Source organism: Myotis lucifugus, unplaced genomic scaffold (genome assembly GCF_000147115.1).
Source record: "Myotis lucifugus unplaced genomic scaffold, Myoluc2.0 scaffold_1577, whole genome shotgun sequence".
Classification (NCBI taxonomy): Eukaryota; Metazoa; Chordata; class Mammalia; order Chiroptera; family Vespertilionidae; genus Myotis; species Myotis lucifugus.
In genome coordinates this window covers 25,312-49,794 of record NW_005872625.1, presented here as the reverse complement: position 1 = coordinate 49,794, position 24,483 = coordinate 25,312, and the positions used below count along the sequence as shown (strand labels likewise).

The following is a 24,483-nucleotide window of genomic DNA, read 5'->3' as shown; positions in this document are numbered from 1 at the left end:
ACTATCAAAACAAATAAGATAAGAATTCCCAGGTTTAGTTTTCCGACCCTGGATTTAAAAGATGAATGTCCAACCCTGACCCTTAAACATTCATGGTTCCTCCTGAACAAGGCATGGGCTTATCCAATGTCATGTACCTCCTGGTGGCAGCGAAGGGCCGCGAACTCCCATACTTCTCAGTTTGGGCTCCCTTATCTGTTCCTGCAATCAAGCTGTTTAACAGCAACAGAGAAAATCTGCCTTTTTCTGGCCATACCTTATGTTTTCATCTCGCCTAGAATTTTTAAAGCAATTTGGCTATACTTTCTCATTCTTTTTCTTTTTCTTTCTTAATTTTTGCTTATGAGAATGAACGGAAGAACTCGTCAAGGGAGGACTGGATCTCGCTTGGCTGAGAGGGTGGTGCGAGCTGACCCGTAGAGGACTCTAGAGCAGATGCAATCGGCTGTGGATCTAAGCAGGGTGTTAAGTCAACGTGGCCTTGTGGTGCACATGTCGAGACGTATGATGACAGGCTGAGTCGACTTATGTGCCTCTTAATGTCAGCTATTTCTTCCCAAATGTCCTTTAGGTCTCTCAAAACATGGTCTATCATTTCTATAATGACCTGAAGTTGGGGAGCAGATGTTTCAGGAGGTTTCTTTAACACGTCGATCAGCTGGAGAAGCGTGGTTCTAATGCTGCAGACTGATTCTCCAGATTGAGTCTGGGCAACTGACAGCATGCCCTGTACTTGGCTAACTGTCTGCTCCATTATCTCAGAATTGAGTGGCACAGATTCTTGAGTAGTTGCTATCTCCATTATTTCCATTGTTTCAGATTCTGATATAATCTCTTTGTGTGGCTGGATCGCTTGAGAACCTTTCCTTGTCTCCACTACGGCAGCATGTGCTATTTCTTGAGATAATTTGGTCTTCTTCTGTCTCCTGGCAGCTCTCACTCTCGTCACTGGATTGGACATCGTAGTGGCTGGTCTCTAGTAGACTATCGGCAATTATCTCAAGGGCCCTAATGAGAACTCTTAATGACATTGTGTCCCTGTCTCATTCTTTTTCAATGCAATTGTGACAGTACAAAATGAAATCTCTGACTGAAGGAATTTACCCAGAGGTGGCAAGTACTGGGCATATGTGCCCCATAGTCTCTTCCACCCACAGACATGTGGGTCAATGATCCTGTCCCCTCTAAACCCTCGGCTGAGCCACCCGGACTCCCACCACTCTGAGGCTGGCACAGAGAACACACTCTCTTTGCCATCTGTTAGTCTCTGCAATCCTTGACTTGATGGTCAGGTTACAACTTTGTAAAAAAGTGGTTCCAGCAGTTCCATCATCTTGAACTTTTGCATTGGCTTCTCTCTACCATCACCTGCTTTCTTCTTAAGCTCTGCTTGCTTCCCTAACAATCCCAGCGGAGCCAGCAGAGGGGCCATAACCGCCCGAGGAACCCTCAGGTGCAGACAGCAACAGCACCCTGGGAAAGAGGGAGGGCACCCAGATGACCATCCAGGCCCCCCAAACCTAGGGCTCAGGGTGATGGCCGACTCAGGGCTGGGGACAGAGAGCAGAAGCTGAGGCCCCTGGAATATGGGCTCTGACTCCACTTTACTCTTCAGCCTCTAGCTGCTTCCTGAAGCTGGACCAGGAGAAGCAGAGTCTCCAGGGCACCATCCAGGGCCTGCAGGACGCCTCCCTGGCCCTGCAGGAGAGCAGCCTCCAGCGCCAGGAGCTGGAGAAGGAGAACCAGCAGCTCAGCAAGCAGGTACCTGTGGGTAGTGTCTAGAACATACAGGCATGTAAGTGGCCAGGGGGAGCACCCAGGTGTTGGTGAGCATGCGCAGCTGGGGGACAGGCAGAGACCAGTGCAGCCACCATTATGGTAGGGGGGCAGGGGGCCTCCTGGAGAGGCGTCAGGAGGCAGCAGGAGGAGTCCCTGCAGCAGTGAGACCGCACACGATGGGCCTCTGTGTGCCTCGCTGCCTTCATCTGTGAAATGGGGTTGCAATGTACCCACCTAGTAGGTGTGGTGAGGATGGTGTGAGTTAGTGCAGGCAAAGGGTCCAGCGCGTGGTAAGTGCCTCATGAAAGGAGAGCAGCGCCCTGTTAGAAAGCACCGGGCGGGGCCCAAGTGCGGGCTGAGGTCACACAGTGGCAGGTCACACAAGCATTGTCCTAACCCCGAGCTCCACAGCATTTCCGGTTCCGCAGGGGGCGGGGCAGGTACCGGGAGAATCTCACCTGGTGGCCTTGGCACAGTCCATCTGGGTCCCTTCCCTTCACTGAGCATCATGGGCTCCAGCCGCTGCCAGTCGCTCAAGGACTCTGGTCCAGACGCCTGGCCGCGTCCTCTGGGAAGGAGGAGGTCCCCGCTGGGTCGCCTTGGGCCTGGCAGGAGGGCGCTGTCTGTAGAGACTGTCGCGGGCGCTGAGGCCAGCGGGCTGAGGCCATTGAGGGGAGCCCGAAAGGCCACCGTGTTCCTTGTCGCGGGGCACAGGGACCCGTCGTTCAGGGCCACCTTCCAAGGCGGCCGCTGTGTCTGTCCCAAGTCCCTCAGTCCAGGGAGGCCTCCGCGCTCCGCAGGCCAGTGTGATGGGCGCGGGTATGCCTGCTCCACCAGCCTCCCTGGGAGCCGTGGCTTTCATGGAGCGCCCACCGCCAAGCTTGCGCACTGGGTCAGAGGAGCGTGATGATGTTTACCTCATGCCACCTGGTTGCCTAGGACTTGGGCTTCAGAGAGTGTGCAGTGGGAGCATCAGGAAGACCCCTTGGCCTCACGCCAGTGGGCTGCGCCAAGTGGTGGCAGTGGTGGGAGCAGATCCCTTCCCGCCAGGTGGGGCCAGTGATAACAGTAAAAATCCCAGAAGGTAGGATGGCAAAGCAAAGCGGTTTGCATTTCTGAATCTCCAACATGGACTATCTGTTACTTAAGCAACGAATCTACTTAATGCAAAAAAACTCTTTGGAAGGCCCAGCAAAACCCAGTTTCCTCAGGAAGTAGCCATGCCTCCCAGGATGTGAGTCATCATAGTCCAGCGTCATGTGGGCATTCAAGCCCGGCCTCTACATCTCCTCACAGACACGGAAGGGCCTGGATAACATGGCCCCATCACCACAGGCAATTGGGAGATCTCTCTCTCCTCCAGAAAACGTTCAGAAACAAGCAGTGATGAGACAGAGGCCATAGGGCGGGGAATGTGCTTCTCCACGGCTGGATCAGTCAGGATTTCCCCATCAGTTCAGTCACATAATCGTCGTTATCAAGAGTCTCCAAGCTCCCAATGGCGTCAAGACACACCGTCATCGCTGCGTCAACCAGGCAGAGCTCTCCTCCCTGCCCAGGAGCAGACACGATAGCCGTGAGCAGCACCCAGAGGACACGGAGATGGTCACTTCCGTGAGGACAGGAACCACCTGGCTGGAGCCACGACCAGGACAACAGAAGAGGCAGCAGGAGAGCTGGGAAGGGGCTTCATCCCCAAACGAGCAAGTGTCCAAAGGACAGTGTTTTTATAGGGTCATCCTAGGCTGAGTTGGTCTGGGAATGTTTCGTTAAAACTGTACAGAGCAGTTTTATAAGTTGCCACATTTTTTTATAAATTTTTTTAAACATATAGCTATCGTCTAATACAGAACTGAGAAGACTTGTGATGACAGCTTTTACATGGATAGCCTTTCACCTCAGGGCTTCATGCAGAGGAAAGGGTTTTATGCAAAAGGAAGTTCCACAATTCCTAATCCTTTTAGAAATTGAGAAAGGCACGTGTTCTATGTATTGGTTGTATCATAAAGAAAATATTTTAATGCTCTATTATCTATTGTATTGCAAGAACCTGCTTATTAGTGAATCACATTTTGTGTATATAATAGAAAACATTCAAGTTGGTAGTCTAAAATACAGTAGTATTTTGTTAACAAATGAGAAAATGTCACATCAATGATTCATTTTACTAACATTTGAGAAAGATTATTGGTGAAGTTTGAGATAAATCATATTGTTTAACTTCATAAAGAATGTAAGTGTAAGTTCTGTGACATGCTCTTTGAGTTTTGCCCTAATTGGTTATCAGGGTATGTGTGCAAGGACACATTTTATTAGAGGGATTATGCATGTTGTCTTTCTGTTTGAACATTTGAATGAGTTAAGTCTTATACACTTTCTAGTTTTAAAAATTTTAAATCCTGTTAAAGCTTTTATGTATCAAGATGTTTCCCTTTAATTTTAGAACTAGTTTATAAAGGATTTATTTGGATCCTGTTTAATAACTACAGCATTTTGTACTGTTACTTTTTAATATATTGAAAACATAAAACAAACAAACAAAGAATAAAACAGAAAACACTGGTGGGTCCCGAAGGGAGGCAGCGATGGAAGACACGGTCCCGTGTGGAGACCGTGGATGGGCCGTTTCAGGGCATGGCTGCTGGTGACAGGAGTGCAGTGCTCACTCTCTCCTTTTGGTCGAGGGGATGGGGAGGAAGAGATGGCTGGACAACATTGCCTTTCTGGACAAACCAGGTCTTCCCAGTAGCGCAGTAGAAGAGACATCCAGGAGGACAGACAGGCTCACCAGCCAGGTTCATCCTACAGTTACCAGGACCCCATTCACATGGCAAGAAGGGCCCTGAGAGACTAGCGACGGCCTCCCTGAGCAGGTCATTCTGGGTCAGAGGGCCTCAGTCCATGTAGCCACCGTGGGTGACACAGCTGCGTCGAGGGCTCTGAGCACACCATGACGGGTGCCGGGATTCCGGATGAGGGAGGCGCAAGGTCACTCCTGCTTGCTGACCCCCTGGCAGGACTGATGCTTTCAGGTGTCTGGATGTCTGTCCCGACCAGCCTAGGGGTCCTGCCAGCGTCATTTGCTGAGGCTGCCCCAGCAATGGCAGGGACGTGGGCTGCAGACCAGAGACCTGGGTCCCGCTGGTCACGGCTCTGCTGGAACTTCATCTCTGGGTGAGGCTTGGGACCGCCCCTTCTCCTGTGCAGTGGTTTCTCCAGGCCTCTCGTGGGACGTCCAAGGTTCAGTGACTCATGCTTCTCGTCCTTTAAGGCTCCGTGCGCCTTGCAGCAGAGAAGCTGCCAAGCAGTGTGTCCTCTCCCTGGGGGCCTGGAGGAAGCCCCTCCTCATGCCGCGTCTCTCTGTGCAGCGCAGCTCAGGGAAAGCCACCGGACAGTCTGGGTTTTAGATTCACGTGGTCTGGGCACAGTGAATGTCTCTGTATATGGCAGCCCGACCTCAGCTGAGATAGAAAGGCTTGACCTTTAGAAAGATGAGAACCTCCAATGGGGCGGGTCCCCAGGGGTGAGCTGCAGAGGCCTGTGCTGTAGCCTCTGGCCCAGCTCCCGGCAGGGATGAGAGATGACCCCCGACACTTCTCCTGCCCTGGAGTCCACTCTGGTCCCTCCTCCACACACACAGGACAGGTGGTGGCTGCCGCCTCCCCACATGACTCCTTAGCCCTGTCTCTCGGGTCCCATCCCCCGCTTTCTCTCCATCAGTTCCTTGTAGGACTCCGGGCAGTCCTGCCACAGCCCTTGGGAGGCCTGTCTTGGCTCCGAGCCCCTGGTGGGAGGAAGGGGCTTCCTGTCCTGCTCAGCCCACTCGGGGCCTGGCTGCATCACAGGTCCTCCCTCATGTTGGATCGATGGTGCATCTGGGCCATCAGCTAAAAACCACAGGGGACATGGCCTGACATTGACCTCCCTGGAGCCAGGACAGGCCCAGCCTTGGACACGTCCAGACAACATGGCCCTCTGGGAGGTGTCAGAGAAGGAGTGACAAGGGTCAGCCAGGGCAGGTGGCCCAGAGTCCCAGGCCCCCCAGTGCCAGCTTGGCTCTCCCACCACCCAGTGTCGCCCAGGCTGTAGGCTCCCTTTGGTCTGTGTAAACCTTAGTTCCCGAAGTTCACGTCCTTCCCTGTAACTCACGACCCTTCTGTGGACCTTAGAGAGGGTGCGTCCCCCACGCTCACTTTGCACTGACATCTAAGAGTTCATTCCTTTAGCCAGGAGTCCGGTTTTTGAAAGGAAGAGGGGCAGCACTTTGGGGCCTATCATGGGAACACAAGCGCAGCACAGGGACTGATGAGCAGACCCCTGGCATCCGAGTGCTCTGGGGAATTGGAGCCTCCCCACAGGAGCCCTCGGCCCAACCCTGGTGCTTTGAGGAGGATGGAAACCCATCTCAGCCTAGTGAGCTCTCCCTAGGGGAAGGGAGGGCCTTCATGGAAGGACAGGAGTGAGGGCTCCAGTTCCACCGCAAAAAGAAGCAGAGAAGATGGGGGTGTCCAGCGGGGGTGTCCAGCCGGGGGGGGGATGCGTGTGGACAGGGGGCAGTCACATCTTCAGACCAGAAGCAGCCACACCAGATATGCAAATGTTGGCCATAACATTCCTTTCACTGGGACAGACGGGGCGGCAGGGGAGAAGGATTAACAGTAAGATGGGGAGGGGGGAACAAGGCGGGAGGCATGGGCCACAAACCCCAGGCTCCATCTGAGAGAGCAGGCCTGGGGTCGGCCCACTGCCATGCATTCGGCTCTGCCGCATCCTCACTGTGGGGCTCTGGGCAGATCACTGGACTCCCTGGGCTGATGCCCTTCTCTGAATGAGGGTGAGTGACAGCTGTGCAGGGCCTTCCTCCTCAGGGCCAGCTCCAGAGCAGGCACGGCTATCAGGGCAGATGCCTGCTTCCTGCTGAGCCCAGACCTGGTGCTAGGAAGTGGGGCAGCGATAAGGAAGGAGAAGAAAGATATTCTCACTTGTGAGAAAGACTCAGACACGTGGCACCTTGCAGCGCCTTTTGCTGTTGGCCCTGGCTGGTGGGGCTGCCCAGTGCTCAGGTCCCAACGTTGGGGCAGGGGGCTGAGTGTGCCCACAGGGTGCTGTGAGGACACGGATATGAGCCCCACTGTGCCTGACCCTCCCCCTCATGGGGAAGAAGCTGCCTGCCTGCTGCTTCTGAGGAGTCTGGAGACTGTGCCCAGACCTGTGAGACAAAGGCAGGGCGGCCTCAGCCCAGGAGAAGTAGGCAGAGCTGGCATTAGAGCAGCGACCTTTCTGGGAGTTTGTAAACCTGCCTGTGCCAGGCCGCTCCCAGCCAGGTGAATGGAGCCGGCTCTTGGTCCTGCTGCTCACTGGGTCGCTGGTGTCTGAAGGTCCTGCCCCCAGAGGTTCTAGTCTGTGTCCTGCGGTCTGGGGTGTTTAAAAGCTCTGAGAGCCTCCTGATCTGGATTTGGGGCTCCTCTGTTTTAGTTTTAGAGCCATCAACCCAAACCAGCATCAGGGTCACAAGTCCAAATGCAGGCTCTTGGGCCCCAGCCCAGACTGACCATGTCAGAAGCTCTGAGGGTGGGAGGGGCCTGGCACTCTCAGGAGGGGTCAGGTCTTGTTGTACCTTCCACCTCCCAGGTGTGAGATGAGCACGTCACCCTGACACAAGCTGGCGCCAATGCCTGCTGCTTGCTGGCCCTGTCAGTTATGGAAATGCACTCATGGTCACATTGTTAGCAGGGAGCCACCCTCTCCCCCTCCCAGGTGGTCATGAGTTTGGTGTCAGTGGGAAGGGACAGCACCATGGGCCTCGCCTGGGAGTCGCACCTCAGGGCCCACCCTGAGTCTGAATCTGGATCCATCAAGGTGTTCAGGTGTCAGGCACAGAGTGTGAGATGTGCGGGTCCAGGCAGTTCATGTTCAGGGAGTGGGCACTGGTGGGTCCCACAGAAGTGCTCTGTGATGGGCCGCTGATTGGGCATCATCCAGGCAGGACGGAGAGGGTCTGGCCTGGGCAGCAGTGGGGTGTGGAGGGGGAGCCACATGGGGAACGAGCACAGGCCTTGGTGGTCCATTTACTTGGAGGGGAGAGGAGGGAGAGAGATGGCAGAGGACCCCTCAGAGCAGCTGGATGAATAGGAATGTCACCAACTGGGTGAAGCCCGGTAGGACATCCAGTGGTGGCTGCTGGCCCCTGGAATGTGGCCTGACCCTCAGGACAGTAGTGGACACGGCCTAAGATGGAAGCATTGAGAGTGAGCAGTGGAAAGCTGGGAGGGAAGCTGACCGATTGGTGTCCATGGCCTTTTTCTCAACCATGAGCTGGAAGTACACACCATGGGCTGAGAGGTGATGGTCTGGGTGTGGGGAGCTCACTGTGCAACTAGGCCTGACCTGGGCAGCGGCTCAGGGATGCCACCCAGGAGCCAGGCTTCTCCCTTCCTGCTCTGCAGTCTTGGCAGTGGCTGATGTACCTCCCCAAGAAGTGGGACGGAAGGTTTTCCCTTGAGAAAAGGCTGATAAAGTGTTCCCTGGGGCTGACAGGTTTTGGGTTTGCTTTAAAACACAGTTCACTCCCTGAAACGGACTTTTGCATGGGCTGGGTCTTTGGCTCCGCAGATTGAAGACTTGGGAGTCCAGATGGAAAGAGAAAAGCAGACCAGCCAGGATCTGGAGATCCTCAGTGAGGAGCTGATGGAGGAGAGAGAACAGCTGCTCTGTGACATAGAGACCCTGAAGGCTGAGAGAGCCCAGGAGGTAGGCCCTCCAGTGCCCATGCCTCCTCTGGCACCCCTGCCTGCAAGACGGAGAGTCCAGGATCATAGGATGTCCTGGGAATCCAGCAGTGATTCCGGGGTTACCAGTTTCCTCATCAGCTGCAGTCAGACCAGCAATTACAGCCACCGAAAGGGGGCGAAGGCAGGGACAGTTATTGCCCCCAGGGACACTGGCAATCTTGTTTTTGATTGTCATGACTTGGGGGAGGAGAGGGGAGGTGCTCCTGACTGTGGTGGGGAGAGGCCAGGATGCTGAAAATGTCCTGCTGCACACGGGACAGCCTGCAGGACAAAGAAACATCCCACTTGAAATGTCCAGCATCACTGAGAACCCTGGCAACCTCCAGGGTTGATCCACCTCACAGTACAACAAGTCCCAGGGTAGGCCTCCCAGTGCTGGGTCAGGGGCTCAGGGATGCCACTGAGGTCCCAGGCTTCTCCCTTCCTGTTCTGCAGTAAATCAGAAAAAGCCTTAATCAATAAGCCAAATTTATTTGGAGTCCTATTCATTTTTGCTAGCCCTAGCAGGCCCAGAGGAACTCTTGCTTCTCAAATTCTGGAGCCCAATATGGTGGAAGTCTTTTCAATTTATATGTTTTTCAGCTCTTTGTTTTCCAAATTTAGAATGAGACTTCAGGACCTTCTGAGAAAAAGTCCTGTTTGCTCGGACAGGGCCATGAGACCATATCTCAAGGCCTGGCCAGGTGCCAGCACTGACAACTCTGTCTAGGGCAGAGTTTATGTCCTCTCTGGAGTGGGGAGTAGTCTTATTTCCCTATTATTTAAGCAAGCAAACGTTTACAGAGTAGCAGGGTTAAAGTTTTAAACAGCAGTTTTTACCCAAGATGGAGGTTACTATACTTCATAAAGTGTTCTGTGGGGCTCACAGGTTTCGGGTTTGCTTTAAAACACAGTTCACTCCCTGAAACGGACTTTTGCATGGGCTGGGTCTTTGGCTCTGCAGATTGAAGACTTGCGAGTCCAGATGGAAAGAGAAAAGCAGACCAACCAGGATCTGGAGACTCTCTGTGAGGAGCTGATGGAGGAGAGAGAACAGCTGCTCTGTGACATAGAGACCCTGAAGGCTGAGAGAGCTCAGGAGGTAGGCCCTCCAGCGCCATGCCTCCCCTGGCACCCCTGCCTGCAAGAGGGAGAGTCCAGGATCATAGGATGTCCTGGGAATCCAGCAGTGATTCCCAGGATACCAGTTTCCTTGTCAGCTCCAGTCAGACCAACAATTCCAGCCACAGCAGGGCGGGGGTTGGGGGGCAGATATTGCCCCCAGGGACACTGGCAATCTTGTTTTTGATTGTCATGACTTGGGGGAGGAGAGGGGAGGTGCTGCTGGCTGTGGTGGGAGAGGCCAGGATGCTGAAAATGTCCTGCTGCACACGGGACAGCCCGCAGGACAAAGATCCCCCTTCAAATGTCCAACTTCATACTCAGAGCCCTGGAGAACCTCCAGGATTAATCCACCCCCACAATACAGCAAGCCCTAGGGTAGGCAGCCCAGTGCTGGTGCAGTGGCTCAGGGACACCACCCAGAAACCAGGCTTCTCTCTTCCTGCTCTGCCAGTCTTGGCCGTGGCTGTTGAACCTCGCCAAGAAGTGGGCAGGAAGAATGTGGAGGGTGAAGAGACAGAGAGAAGGCCTCCCGGGATCCTCTGTGGACATCTCATTGGCCACACCTGACACATGACTAACCCTAGCTGCAAGGGAGGCTGGGTATCAGGTACTTGAGTTCTTCAGCCTCAATAGAGCAAAAACGGGGGCTTGGGGTGGTGCTTTGTATACATAAGAGACATGCATCCACCCTCCCCTGATACACCTTCCAGTCTAGCAGGTTGAATGATAGGTGACAAGCCAGGTGTCTTCAGACCTGTGCTATTGAGGGAATATACGTGGGTCCAGGGAGAGTCTTATTAGGTGCAGGACATTTAGAATCGTGGTGCAGGGCTTCCCTGCGGTGCAGTCAATTACACTGAGCCCTGGATGATGAGAAGGAGCCAGAGAAGCTGGAGGCTGGGGGTGGAGGCAGGTGAGCATTCACAGCAGAGGGAAGATCATGTGCAATGCCTGCAGGGGAGAGTGGTGTGAGGAGCGGCCACAGGGGTGGGCAGTCAGCTCTCGGGCCACTGTGGACCAGGGTAAAAAGCAAAAGGAAATCACTTTCATTGTTTTAAGAGAAGATGCGGTTTCTGTTTCTAAGTCATCTGGCTTCTGTGAAAGTGTTTAGACTTGAACTGTCTGGGTGGGGATCTCCATGCCCTTCACCTTGTGTCCACATCAGGCCTTTGGGAAACGTTAGGACGTCCTTTGGGTCCATGATGAGATGAACATTCCAGGCCTACACTTTGGGCTCCCAGTTTGGACCGAAATCACGCCTGTGTCCTTTCCATTGTGTTTTCCTGCAGATCAAGGATCTTGAACAAGTGGAGCTTTCGCTACGGGAGAGTTCACAGGCCAGCAGTGAGGCCTGCTTGCAGGACATCGAGAATGAGAACAAAGTCCTCCACCAGACAGTGATGGAGACCAGCAGCACAGTCAGCAAGCTGGAGTGGGAGCGGCAGCAGCTGCACCAGGATCTGGAGCAGGTGAAGGAGCAGGCGGCACGGGCGCAGGAGCTGGAGCAGGAGCTGCATCGGCTGCAGGAGGAGAATGAGAAGCTGGCCATGGAGGTCAGCGCCCTGACGACGGCCCCCGAAAGGGTCCACGCCCTGGAGCGGGAAAGCCAGGACCTGTTGCTGGAGAACCAGAGGCTGCAAACGTCTCTGGACACCCTGCAGCCTGAGGGTCTGGAGCGGGACAAGCAACTGGACAGCAGGGTAATTCTGGCCTCAGAATGAGTTAGGACGCATTCCTCCCTGGTCAACTCTCTGGTGGTTTGAATGCGGTTGGATGGGTGTTGTGAAAATACTGGTTAATTGGGTTGGTATTGCTGTTCAGGTTCTCTATGTCCTTACTGAATTTCCATGTACTTTTCAAAATGGTCAGAGAGGGTACCCAAGGAGGTTATCCAGAGAAAGGGCATAAATTGCTCAAGAAAAGTCACATGTGTAGACAGGTGCCCAGGACTAAGCTTAGGCCCATGCCAGAGCAGTTCCTTGAGTGCAGGTAGAACTGTCCTCAGCTCGGCTGGGTTTTGCCAGTCCTGAGGGTCCTGCTATTTTTGTGTCAAAACTTGACTTTCTCTTGGCCCTTCCCTGTGTGGGAGGATGTGGGGATCCAGGGATCCGGAGTTTGTGGTCCCCCTGGGCCTGAACCTGGTGAGGAACATCCCCTTCTCCCTCCTGGAAGGTGGAAAATTCCACTCTGAGCCCCCAGAGCGCCTCGCTCACTGCGCTCATAGAGAAGAACACGCAGCTCCAGCACCAGCAACTGGCGGCAGCCCACGAGGCCCTGCAGCAGGAACACGCGTGCCTGGGCGCGCTCCATGAGCACCTGTCTGGGGAACACGAGGCCCTCATGGATGAGTACAGCCGCCAGAAGACACTGCTGCGACGGACCCTGGAGCTGGAGAGCAAGGTGCTCAGTGACAGGTGGGTGCCTGCGGCTGGGGGTGACTGACCGGCTCCCCGGGCTCCTGCCCCCCCTTCACTCTGGCCCCTCATGTTTCCTCTGTCCCGCTGCTTCACAGTGAAGAGAAGTAAATCCACCATTTCCCTCAGCGATGTGGAGTTGGTGCGGCTGGAGACTGAGGGGCAGGAGGGTCCCCCAGGGAAGAAGGGTGTGCCCACTAATCCAGGCTCAGGGAAACCAGGTGTCAGCATTGGGGACCCAGCTCCCCTGGGCATTCATACCCCCTCTTCCTTTTCTCTCCAAACCAAGGACAAGGACGGGAAGTCACCACAGCTGCCAATGTTCAGGGGCGTGCCTTACCGAGGTCCCCAGGCCTTTTCCCTGTATGTCTCAAAGTCTGGGCTTCTGAATTTCTTTTTTTACTTTTAATTTTGGAAACTTTTGAATATATGGACGTGTACAGAATAGTATAGCAAAAACCCCGTGTTCCCATCACCTGCAGCAGCATTACCAATACTCTGCCATTCTTATGTCACCTTTACCTCTGACTCTTCATACACCTTTTTTTTAAAGTAATAATGATGTACCTTAAATGCATAAATCTTAACTTTGAGCTTTTGCCAAATCAGGGCTTTGTGTGCATGTAGTCAGCCAACTTTGGCTGAGCTCCTGCCCGGCAGATACCTGATTTCAGTGGCCCCGGGAGTTGCAGCGGGACCCAGAGCCTGGGGGAAGTGAGATGTACAGAGAACTCCAAGGTGGGGGGGGGGGAGAGTGGGAGAGATGTGATAAAGAGAGGCTCTCCCACACTTGGAGCAGCACAGGAGGGAGCTGTCCACCTTCTGTGCTTGTGAGTTGTCCCTGCTGAGTACTTCCCTTGCCTCTGCCTCAGCAGATGCCAGGCAAAGGCTGGGACTCCCTGGGAGCAGCTGAAGTGCAGGGATTTGGCATCACAGGGTCCAGGGAGGGCGCTGAGCCTGCAGAGCCTGTGGAGGGCGCCTGCTGCTGCATGAACTTGGGGGCAATGACGTTCATTTACGCACTCACTCAGTGCTGCCTGTGGACTCTCTGCAGAGCCTTCCACCCCTTTCTCCACCCAGATTCCCTTCCTTCCGGGTGCCGAGATGTCTGCTCCTATAAGACATGTCCTTGAACATGTCCTTGTTCAAGGCTGGACTCTCATTCCTTCCCACCAGAATGAGTATCTTCTGCCTCGTGGCATCTCCCTCACTGCCTCCTCCGCACCCGTCCTGTGTTCACGAGACGCTTAGTGAGCACCCACTGCGCGCGTGGTGCTGTCTAACGTGGTTGGAATGCACCCAGCTGACTACTGATGGGAGCCTCCTGTGGTGCCTACCCCGCAAAAGGCGCTGCGGACCTTACCTTCAATGCCCTATGATAACCGTGTGGATATAGTCTTATGTCTGTTCACATGGGAAGGTTTGTGCAGGTGGCATTTGACTGCTCTGAGGGAGGAGTTCATTGTTCTGCCTGTGACTCCTTGCTTGGTAGACCGACTGTGTGATTCAGTGGTTTTTGCTGGTTGGACAGATAGCTGGAGGCCCTTGGTGTGTCTGCAGCATGGCTGCAAGTTGGAGGTGGAGGTGCCTGGAACACAGGCCGGGGGCTCTGTATTCATTTCACCTGACACTTGACTGGGACACTCACTCCTTCCTTCCCCTGGTGCACATGTACTGGGTGTCCAGCCTCGTACCCAGGATTCAGTGGGGAGTAGGACTCACAGTTTCTGCCCTGCCAGACGGTCCTTACTAATGGTTGTGATATGCTTGATCCTGTGCTTTTCCAAGACACAACAGGGAAGCAGGAGGTGGGGACCCTAATGGTCCGTGGCTCCGTTTCTCAAACCTGGATGAGAAAGATTGCCGCCCTGAAAGCCCAGCAGAGCCCCCACCCCCACCTTCCACATCCCACGTCCTGTCCTGGCAGTCTCCACCCATGGCTAAAGGCCACAGGAAGGAACGTTTGTCTTCTAACAGCCACCCGAGCAGGTGTCTGAGTTTGAGTCCCCACAGGTCTTGGCTCCAGGCAGAGGGTACAAGTACAGCTGATATGGGGTCAGGGGACGAGGGATGGGGATGGAGGGCTGAGGGCAGGGGCTGAAACCATGGAACCTGGGTGGTCTCTGTCAGCCTTTCTCTGGGTGTGGACACCTCAGGAAGGGCCTCTGGAAAGGGATTTGCCTGCCTGGGGAAGATTGGAAGGTGATGACTCAGTCTCCACCTTGGACCTAGGGGGTCCCCCCGAGTCACCCTGAACAGGGAAGGTTCCTGCAGGAGGAGGAACAGCCTGGGGCTGGTCAGGGGCTCCCTCTTGTGCTCTGCTGCCCTCCAGAGAGGCTGTGCAGGACCCTCTGCAGACTGAGACAGGAAGGAAATAAAAGCCTGAGCTGAGGGGAGGCTGTGGGAGAGCGAGGGCAAAGGCTGGACTGGGGTTGCCTTGAGGAGCAGGGTGTGCAGCTGCCCCTGGTGACTGCTTGGGCCCCACTAGGCAAGCCTCTGGCCCCCAGGCTGCCTGGATCAGAGCAGGAAGAGTTGTGTTCCTGAGCTGGGGCGGAGGGCTCACCCAGGGCCCGGTGAGGGGGATCAGCTGTTATGGGCGGTGGAATTCCCCTGTATGTGTTGTGGTTTCTTTGAGAAGCGTGTGGAGTTCAGAAAACAGTGGTTTTGTTCCAAGTGGGATTAAGGAGGGAGGCTGTTTTGACAGGGATGGAAGGGACCATGGAGACACCTTGGGTGGGAGGAGGGGTACTTGGCTCCTGGGCTGTAGGAGACCCCCAGAGCTGGCCCAGTGTCTGTCCCTTCTCTTTGTCCAGCTCCGTCCCCTGACCATCACACTCTCCCTCAGCTCTGCAGAGAGAAGCCGCTCACCCAGGCTTTGAAGTCTCCCTGGGTGTCCATTCCTAGTGGGTGTGTTTCCCTTCAACAGCTACAAGGACCAGCTCCAACATAAGGCGGCGCTGGAGCAGCTGGGGACGCTCTTGACCACCGAGCGGGAGGCTCTGCAGCAGGAGCAGAGGATGAGTGCCATGGCCACGGAGGAGAACCAGAGGCTGCAGGGAGAGCTGGACAGGTAACCGCCAGGCCCCCTGCAGCGCCTCTGCCCAGATGTCAGTCAGACCCACTCACTCAGCACCCGCTGAGCTGAGCTCAAGTGAGACCCCTGGTGATGGTGCATTTTTACCAACCCTGCCCTGGAAGCAGCTGGTGGTAACAAGGTTAAGGGGACTCCAGCTGGTGGCTGGAATGAATAACTCGGCAGCTGGGATGGGGCATTGTCTAGGTTTGGACAACCTCCCCTCCCACAGTTATGATGCTGATGACTGTTGGGCAGGGGCACCTGCATCCTCTAACACCAGCGATCCCGTGAGGGAGGGAGGCTCGGTCCTCAGCATTCATGCATTCCCATTTGTGAATTCACCTCCTGGCTGAAATGTATTGGTGACCCCCAAATCAGTGCCCGTGGCCTGTCATGGACGTGCCCAGAGTGGGAGATACTGGAGTCGCCTGATGTGCACATTTGCAGCTGAGGTTGAACAAGTCTTTGACCCCAGCCTTTTTTCAGCTCTCACCTACCATCCTCCCCTTCATGGGCCATTGAGTGCCATGGTATTCATTTTTGTGCGTTTTGGTGATGATTTCGCTGTTTGAAATGGCTCCCAAATGGAGTGCTGAAGTGCTGTCTAGTGTTCCCAAGTGCAAGGCTGCGCTGGGCCTTACGGGGAATGTACGAGTGACACTCAAGGGTCATTTGGACCCAGGTATGGTGCTGTTGGCTCTGAGTGTATTACAGGAGGCGTCTTTGTGTCTTGATCAGCTGACACAATGTGACCAGAGACTCCCAAGAACCGGTGGGAACAGGTTCAGTATTCACATTATACTGCAAATCATAATTGATTGAGCTATTGTTATCCTTTAAAAAAACCACATCAACAGAGGTGAAAACAGGCTCAGGGAGATTAAACCACTTGTTCAAGGTCAATGCTCCTAGTTAGTGGCACAGGCAGGATTCAAATCCAGGTCTTGCCTCAACCTAGAGGCTTGACCACATGAAGCCTTCCTTCCCACAGCCCTGATTTAACATGTGCTGTGGGGCTGTAAACTCAGCTGCCTGCAGTGGCCAGGCAGGTCCAGCAGGTGGGGAAGGAGAGTCAGTGATAGACCAGGTCCTGGTGGAGAATACACCCCAGTTAGAGGCTGTCAGTTGGGAGGCAGGCCAGGCTGCCAGGTCATCCTTCTTTATGCTTTTTTTTTTTTTCTGAGAAGAAGATATCTGAATGTTGATGGAAACTTAAAATTTTGGAATGCTGGTACAATAATTATTTTTTTGTTGTGTTTGTTTTTCAAAAATATCTGCTTTGTTTGGGCAGGACAGAGGACCAGGAGCAGTGGTTCTCAACCTTCCTAATGCCACTATCCTTTAATACAGTTCCTCATGTTGTGGTGACCCCAATTCCATTGTTACAAATTGAACATAATTAAAGCATAGTGATTAATCACAAAAACAATATGTAATTATATCGGGTGTCCCAAAATTCACGCAAGATATGCAACTCAATTCAATTGCAAATCTTGCGTGAATTTTGGGACATGCTATATGAGTGTTTCCGATGATATTAGACGACCCCTGTGAAAGGGTCCCGACCCACAGGTTGAGAACCGCTGAGTGGGAGGCCCTGGAAACATGTCTGAAGCCAGGGGCCTTTAAACCTAAACCGGCAAGTACTTACAGAACCACAACAGAGAATCTTTTTATCTTGTTCTGTTTCCTCTCTTTATGTTATTTTATTTTTTTAGTTGACTTTATTGGAGAGACTTGAATTAATAAAACCACACACACTTTAAAATGAAATAAAATAGAATAAAATAAGTAAATGTTAAATTTTTTTTAAAAAGCTGTGTGGGCCAAATTTCACACACCTGTGTTCAAATTGAGTCCAAGAGCCTCTGGTCATATGAGCTTTTTGGTATAAATCTTCCCCAGGAATCCCAGTCTGGTAATGATGATGATGATGATAATTTCAGTGGATTTAGGTAACACTCCAGAATCTCCTATTTTATTTATCTCAGTAGTTGAAATTAGAAAGGGGTTTGATTTTGGGGAGAAGAGCTGGATATAGACATAGAGTCTTAGAGCAGAAATGTTCTGATTCAGTGTTTAAGTGTCTCAATCAAAGAACTCTTTTTCTAAGTAGGCAGATGTGCCAAAGCCTCACATAGAAAGGACTTTTACAGGGATGCTCTGTTGTAGTGGTGTCCGAGCCTGCCTGTCCTTCTCCCCCAACACCCAGTGGGGCAGCTGGGGTAGCCTCCTAGAACCCCAATGAACACAGTTTGAAAACCGCTGATTTTGTTCAACCCTTCATTAACACAGGAAAAAAACTAAGGGCCAGAGAGGTTGCTGTTTTGATTAAGGTTGCAAAACTGGGACAGAGCCTGGGAGTGTGCCTCAGCCCTTGGCCCTGTGTCTCTCCACCCCCAGGGCCAATTCCCTGCACCAGCAGCTGAAGAGGGAGCAGGAGGAGCTGCAGACGCACAGCAAGAAGCTGCAGACCTCCCTGAGTGACACCCAGCTGCAGGTGAACTGCTGGCAGGCCCAGTGCGACTGGCTGAGGAAGGAGCAGGAAGAGCTGCAGATCTACAACAACGAGCTTCAAACATCCCTGAATGAAATGCAGCTGGAGAAGAACTGCTGGCAGGCCCGGTATAAGGGGCTGAAGGGGCAGCAGGAGGAGCTGCAGGTGCACAGCAAGAAGCTGCAGACCTCCCTGAAGGACACCCAGCTGGAGGTGAACTGCTGGCAGGACCAGTGCAACTGGCTCAGGGAGGAGCTCCAGAGCAGGGACATCTCGCTGACCGAGCTGGGCAACCACTGCCAGGTGAGGCCAGAGCTGGAGGCCCCAGGACCCTGGGTGGGCCTGTTCCCTGGGCTGACGCCTTGGGCTCCACCAGGTGGGAATGGGTCCTCATTGGCATCTCTGCTCAAAGGGTGTGTGTGAATGTCACACAGAGGCAGAGAGGAACCCAGAGGCAGTTGACTGGGATGAACACCATGACTGGCAGGGGTGTGCTACAGAACACCTTTCACCTGATCTTTGCTTTTTGCAGGGTCGGGGCGGTGCATGGAAATAGCCAAGTACCATTGTATCTCCGTCCTCTCGGCTGAGCACTCTGCTCTCTGTGTCATCTCATTTAATTCTCACAATGATCTTGTGAGCTGGGGTTCCCATCCTTGTCCCTCTGAAGTAGCGGGTTGGAACCCCGTTTGTCTGAAGCCAAAGCTTGGGACTTCCTGCTACACCAACTGCGATGATATTCTAGAGCAGGAGCTGGCCACCCTCAGCCCAAAATTCAGGTCCAGCTTCACGCCTGTTTGTGTATGGCTGAGAACCAAGAGTAGCTTTCACAGTTTTTAATGGCTGGGGAAAATCAAAAGCAGGATATTTGGGGGCAAGTGAAAGTGACATGAAATTTAAATGTTGGTGTCCATGAGTTAAGATTTTTGGTTTGTTTATTTTTTAAACACAGACACACCCATGCGTGTGCATTGTTTCTCTGGCTCCTTTCCTGCTGTAATAACAGAGTTGAACAGTTGCAACAGGACCACTGTCGGCCTGGAAAGCCTAACATATTTAGTACCTCGTTCTTTACCGGAAAAGCGTGCCAACCCTGCCTAGAGCAGAGATGTGCAATAGGAATATAATGCAGGCCACCACATGTAACACTCAGCTTTCTAGTAGCCATATTCAAAAAGTAAAAGGAATCAGGTGAGATTAATTTAAGGGTCTATTTTATTGAACCCTTATATCTAAAATATCACATGTAACCCCTAAAGCTTATTAATGAGATTTTTTTATAATATGTTTTTACTGACTTTTTGAGAGAAACATCCATCAGTTGCCTCCTGCATGGCTTCTACTTGGGAATGGAGCCAGCAACCCAGGCATGTGCCTTCATCAGGAACTACACTGGTGATTTCTTGGTGCATGGAATGATACTCAACCAAGCCACATGCACCAGGCAGCTTATTAATGAGATATTTTACATTATTTTCGAATCATTATTAAGTCCTCAGAACCTATTATATATTTTGCACTTATGGCTCATCCCAGCTCAGACTGGCTGCGTTTTCAGTGCTTAGCAGCCACACGTGGCCTGTGGCTGCCTGATTGGACGGTGCAGTGACAGAAGGCTTGGCCATCCCCATGGCATTGGCCATATTGGTCATGCCAGCTGACGTAGATAATACCAAAATGGCCATCTTTGTGCATGTGACCTTTTTCTCCTTTTGGAAGTAGATTCCCAGCAGTGGAATCACGGGAGCGTGTGGTGTTTGAGACATTGTCCATCTGTGTTTTAGCTGCTCTCCCGCCTCAAGGGCAACTTGGAGGGAGAAAACCGTCACCTACAGAGCCAAAACCAAAGGTTGAAAGAGCAGAACAAGAGGCTTCTCCAGGAGGACGTGGAGTACAAGGACCAGCACCAGGAGGAGCAGCGGCAGTACGTGTGAGGGGTGTGGGCTGACGGATGCCTGTCAACAGCTCCGTGACTAGACTGCGCCATTCTGGGCAGCAGAGAACCCCCTGGGCGCATTCGTGTCCCAGGCAAGGGGACAGACCATCTTACCAGCACATCCTTCTCGTTTTCCTGGGAATGGTTCCAGATTTCTGCAAATAGGGGTGGTTGGCTTTGTTGGCTTTACAGAGACACTTCCCTCTGCCAGGCGCTTCTTAATCTGCTTTTGGGATCAAGGTCAATTTGAAAAATACAACAGTGGTAAAGAGAGGTTCCTAGGGAAGGACTTCAGATCACAGGCTGAGCCCTTTCTGTGTCGGTTTTTCCCTTAATGGGTTGCAGAGTGGGTTGTTGGTGCACAGTGGCTGTCCTCCCTCTGCCCACGTTGTCTTTGTGGACAGTCCTGGCCCTGTGAGATACACAGAACCAGTTACCTGGTCTCCAGGAACCAGTAGGGGTGATGGGATGTGAGCAGAGCTGTGTGCACACAAACAGATGTTGAGGAGCTTCCTGGAAATGGAAGGAAGCGTGGTGGTGGGAGTTGAAGTTCTGTTGCTGACACGGATGGGCAGAAAGCTAGCCTGTGTGTGTGGGGAACTGGAGGGGGCCCGGGGAACGTGAAGGTGGAGCTTCGCGTTTTCTAGGCGCAGGGAAGGTGCAGGGAGTGGCAGGAGGGGAGCTGGAGGAGGCAGCACTTAGCCGTGGAAGACTGCCATACCTGGCTAATGAGTGGGATTCACTGGGAAGTGGGTGATTAAGGGATGCTGGTGTACAGGGCCTAGGAAGCTGCCAGAAATGAGGGCAGGAGGAAAAGCCTTGGTGCTGGAATCCTTGTGGTTTGGAAGTCAAGTCATCGGAGATGCATCTTGTGGGTCCACGGTGGTCTTCACCCCTCGGTGCTGTGCTGTTTGGACTGTCCTTCCTTGTGATCAGGAATGGCTGGCCAGTGTGGGACAGAGGGACATGGCCACAGTGACCACTGGGTACTGTCCCAGATCCCCGGGGTGATGCTGCTGTTCACTGTTCTCCTGGATTCGTCTGCTCATCTACAGGGGGACTCAACATCTACCAAGGATGGTTGACATGGGAAACCAAGGATGACTGACATGGGAAACTGCACTGTACTTTTAGGGTAGAAGTGAGAGTTTGTAGCCTGAAGTGGGCTCTCTATAACGCAGCTGCTAAAAATTACCAGCAGAGGTTGGGCAGGTGCAAACTACAAGAGTGGGGACCTGGTACCCTGGGGATGATCTGATGACGGTTTTGCATTAGAAAGTGTCTGCAGGAGGCCAGGGAGTGGGCAGGCTTCCTGAGCCTGCTCCAAGCAGAGTCATCCCCAGCCCTGGGATAGCTGGGCCATGAGTTTGCAGGGGTGGGGGACGGCTGTGGGAACAGAATAACACAGACTAGAAGAACAGAGGCCGAGCCGAGGTTGCTGGGAGCAGAGCAGGTCTGTGGCCAGGGACCCAGTGGTTTGCAAGCAATCTTCTCACGGATGCTCACTTCGCGGTGAACTCACGGAAAAGCCCTCATATTAGGAGGGGCCTGGGCACCTTCTTGACTGAAGGAGCCTGAGCAGCTGTCTGGATGCCGAGGACTCATTTTCAAGCAGGGAAAGCCGGGGTCTGAGCTGTCAAGGCCACATGGGTGAGGAGAGGCAGGGACAGGACAGGAGCCAACATCCCAGTGGGGGGAGCTGTATAGCGAGCACTGCGTGCATGGCTCCTAGACAGACAACAGGAAAGCATGCCATGTCTTCTGCTTCAGGAAAGCCAGGCTTCCTCTCCCAGGAGCGGGGGTGCCCTTTGGCAGCCCAAGGTTTAAGAGGCTCCTTTCTGTGTTTTTAAAAATGTGAACTGACTTCCCACATTTAGAAATTAAAAGATTTTGCTTCAGAGCCAGGGCTTCTGGAACCTTTGGGAAAAGCAGTCAGAAGCTCCACCACATGGAGAGCGGTGCTCCTTTGCAGGCCCCGTGTAGGGTCCCAGGTTGCACCGAGCGCTCAGCCTCGCTGCAGCCCCCACTCCTCCCTCAGGTCCTTCCAGGCCACTTTGCTCCTTATCTTCTCTGTCTGGCTCCCAAAAGGCTTTGAGTTTGCTTCACTAGAAGTGTTAGCAGAAGCCCAACATTGGAGTGGGTTCAGGTTGGAGGTCTGACTTTGCTAAACTGACCTTTTTAACCTGATGCCTGTCTAACTCAGCGAGGGCAGACCCCTCCCACCACTAAAGCTATCGTTGGTCTGCACCTGCAGGAGCTAGCCTAGCCCTGGGTCTGACCCGAGTGCCCAGCATCCTGAGCTGACCTGGCCCGAACCCTCGGGGTTTCCCAGCTTGAGTTTCAGGTGGTTCGGGTCTCTCTCTTGATGTGACGCACAGCCTGACCCTAGGTATTCAGCCGTCTCCTTGATGAGTTAGGCTCCTGGACCCATGTCACATGTTTCCATCCCATATTCCCAACTCAGGGGTCATGGTGGTCATGAGCACCGTGATGTCTGAGTCCCAGAAACACACAGGCTCCTTCTGGGCCAGGTCCTAGGTGGGGTGTTGAGTCAATTTATGTGTTTTATTTTAAAAACCAGATTGTTCTTCTCTCTCCTCTATTAGAGACAAATTAAATGCCTTACAGAGACAAAATGAAAAACTGGAAGAAAAAAGCATGGCTCAGCACAAGTTCCATGATCCAGCGCCAAAGAAGTGAGTTGACTTAAGCATCAGTGGCTTACACACAGGACAGAAAGTTTGCTTTTTCATGAGCAGGGGAAGCTGTAGCATCTAGAGCAGTTGCCAGTTTGTTGGGCCTGTACCTTCTGCTCTATGGCAGGTCCCTGTGTGCAGGTCCCTCCCAGCAGGGAAAGAATTTAGAGTTTCTTTCGGTCCCACCCTCCATACTCAGGTTTATCCTATGAGGGATGGTGAATGCCAGCTGGTCAGGAGCCTGTTTAAGGGCAGAGTCTGTGCTTTTAGAGCCACTAAAGCAGGCATATCAGCCTTTGTCTTAAGTTTGCGGGACTTAGAAAACCAGGTTTCTGTTTTGGGATGGAAGCTTGGGTCAGATGCTGGACGAGCACCCCTGTCTTCAAGCACAGGAAACTTTTGTTCTGACCACCATTCCTCTGGGTTCACTGGACCTGACCCGAGGGCAAGTTCACAAACACATTCCCTTCCCCAGAGAGCAGCAGCCCAGGTGGTGGGCCGATTTGACCCCTGAGACTGCCGGCCTCCATCCAGCAGGGCTCCCCCTGGGCCCGAGCCTGAGCCCAGGAGCTGGGCCTTCCCATTGTCCTGTCCCAGCCCAGCCTTGAGGTTAAAACACCATGAATCCGGCAGGGCCTCTCTGTAGAAATCACAGAACCACAGAATTTCGGAACCTCTGCCTGACCCTTCTGTTGACAGGGAAATTGAGGCACTGATGAGGAAATTGAGTGGCTTCTGTAAGCACAGTGCTGTTTCGTGGCAGAGCCAGGACCAGAACCTAGCTATGGTCCCTGTTACATTAGAATGCTTCATTTCCTGTTAGCTGGAATGAATTACCTTTTACATTCACAGTTTTAATTTATTTACTTATTTTTCTAATCCTCATCTGAGGATATTTTTCCCATTGATTTTTAGAGAGAGTATATTTTTCCCATTGATTTTTAGAGAGAGTAGAAGGGAGGGAGGGAGGTGACAGCCATGGGGGAGAGAGAGAGAGAGAGAGAGAGAGAGAGAGAGAGAGAGAGAGATGAGAGCGACCCATCAATTGGTTTCCATCTGCACACACCTCGACCGGGGCCGGGGATGGAACCTGCAAACCAGGTATGTGCCCTTGACGGGGGATGGAACCCACCACCCTTCAGTGCTCAGGCTGATGCTCCAACCACTGGCTAACTCATCCAGGGCTCACTGTTTTTACTTGAAGGGGTCCACTCTCCTGCCCTCTTCCCCTCACCCAGATTCCTCAGTGCCGGGAGTGGGCAGAATATGCCAGCCTATTTCAGGTATTATTAACTCTAGCAGAAGGTGAGGATGTCCCTGACTCTTTCTAAAAATGGCATTTTGGTGGAATTTTGCCAACCAGCATGATTAGGTTAGTATAGCACCACTTCCTGCACTTGGCACAGTAATTAAGAGCTGAAAGCTGGGTTTGAAATTCTGTTCTCCCGAGTGGCCAGTGTGGGTTCCTGTACGATGAAGGCTTCTACCACCCCTGGGTCTGTGCGAATTAACTGCACATTGTGTGCCATCTCCTGAGCCCCAGGTGGGGTGAGCGTGGTGACAGTGAAGAGCACCCGCTTTCTGAACCAAATTAACCACCACCTTTACAGGCTGGTGATGGAAATTCCAGCTCGCGTAGGGCACCCAGACACCTGCTGGAGGGGCAGTGAGGGTTGGCTGTGTCCTAAAAACCTACCACTTACAGGAAAAAGCACTGGATTGGAGCCAAATTCTTACTCAAACTCATCAAACTAAAGAAAGGGGGTTCCAGAGAACGACGGAAGTCAACCTCAGAGAGGACTTCCTGGCCGCTGGGGTCCTCAGACCAGGCCTTGCCCAGTACTTCTCAGCCTCTTCAATCGCAGCTGGAGCCCCTCCAGGCCACCCCATGCTGCTCAAAGTGAACAGAAGAGCAAGAGACCTGCAGGGAGCCCAGGGGAAAAGGTAGGAGGGGCTGACCTGTCTGCAGGCGGGAAGTGAAGGGGAGGAACTCAGGTCTCCCTCAGGGACAGGGGAGAACCAAGGAGACTGCCTCTGTGTGCACATGTGTGTGTGTGTGTGTGTGTGTGTGTGTGTAGGATGCTGAAGGGAGTGTGCTCCACACATGCACGTCTGTCTCCTTAGGAATGTCTCCTTAGGAATGTGAACACCCAAGTAGGAAATATAACCCCCAGTCAGTGTTGCTGTACT

The 24,483-nt window shown here is 53.1% G+C and overlaps 1 protein-coding gene across 1 annotated transcript; it reads left to right on the top strand.

The window, feature by feature from the left end:
* Positions 1–1,615: 1,615 nt before the first annotated feature.
* Positions 1,616–24,197, top strand: LOC102442341 (protein Daple-like; the record flags this gene model as incomplete). The annotated part of the gene is made up of 10 exons (XM_006107923.1): positions 1,616–1,761; positions 9,514–9,651; positions 10,964–11,374; positions 11,847–12,088; positions 15,015–15,158; positions 17,568–17,664; positions 17,875–17,964; positions 19,446–19,591; positions 22,204–22,293; positions 23,999–24,197. Coding segments are annotated over 10 exons (1,703 nt in total), but the record flags the coding sequence as incomplete, so codon positions are not given.
* Between the last annotated feature and the right edge of the window lie 286 nt (positions 24,198–24,483).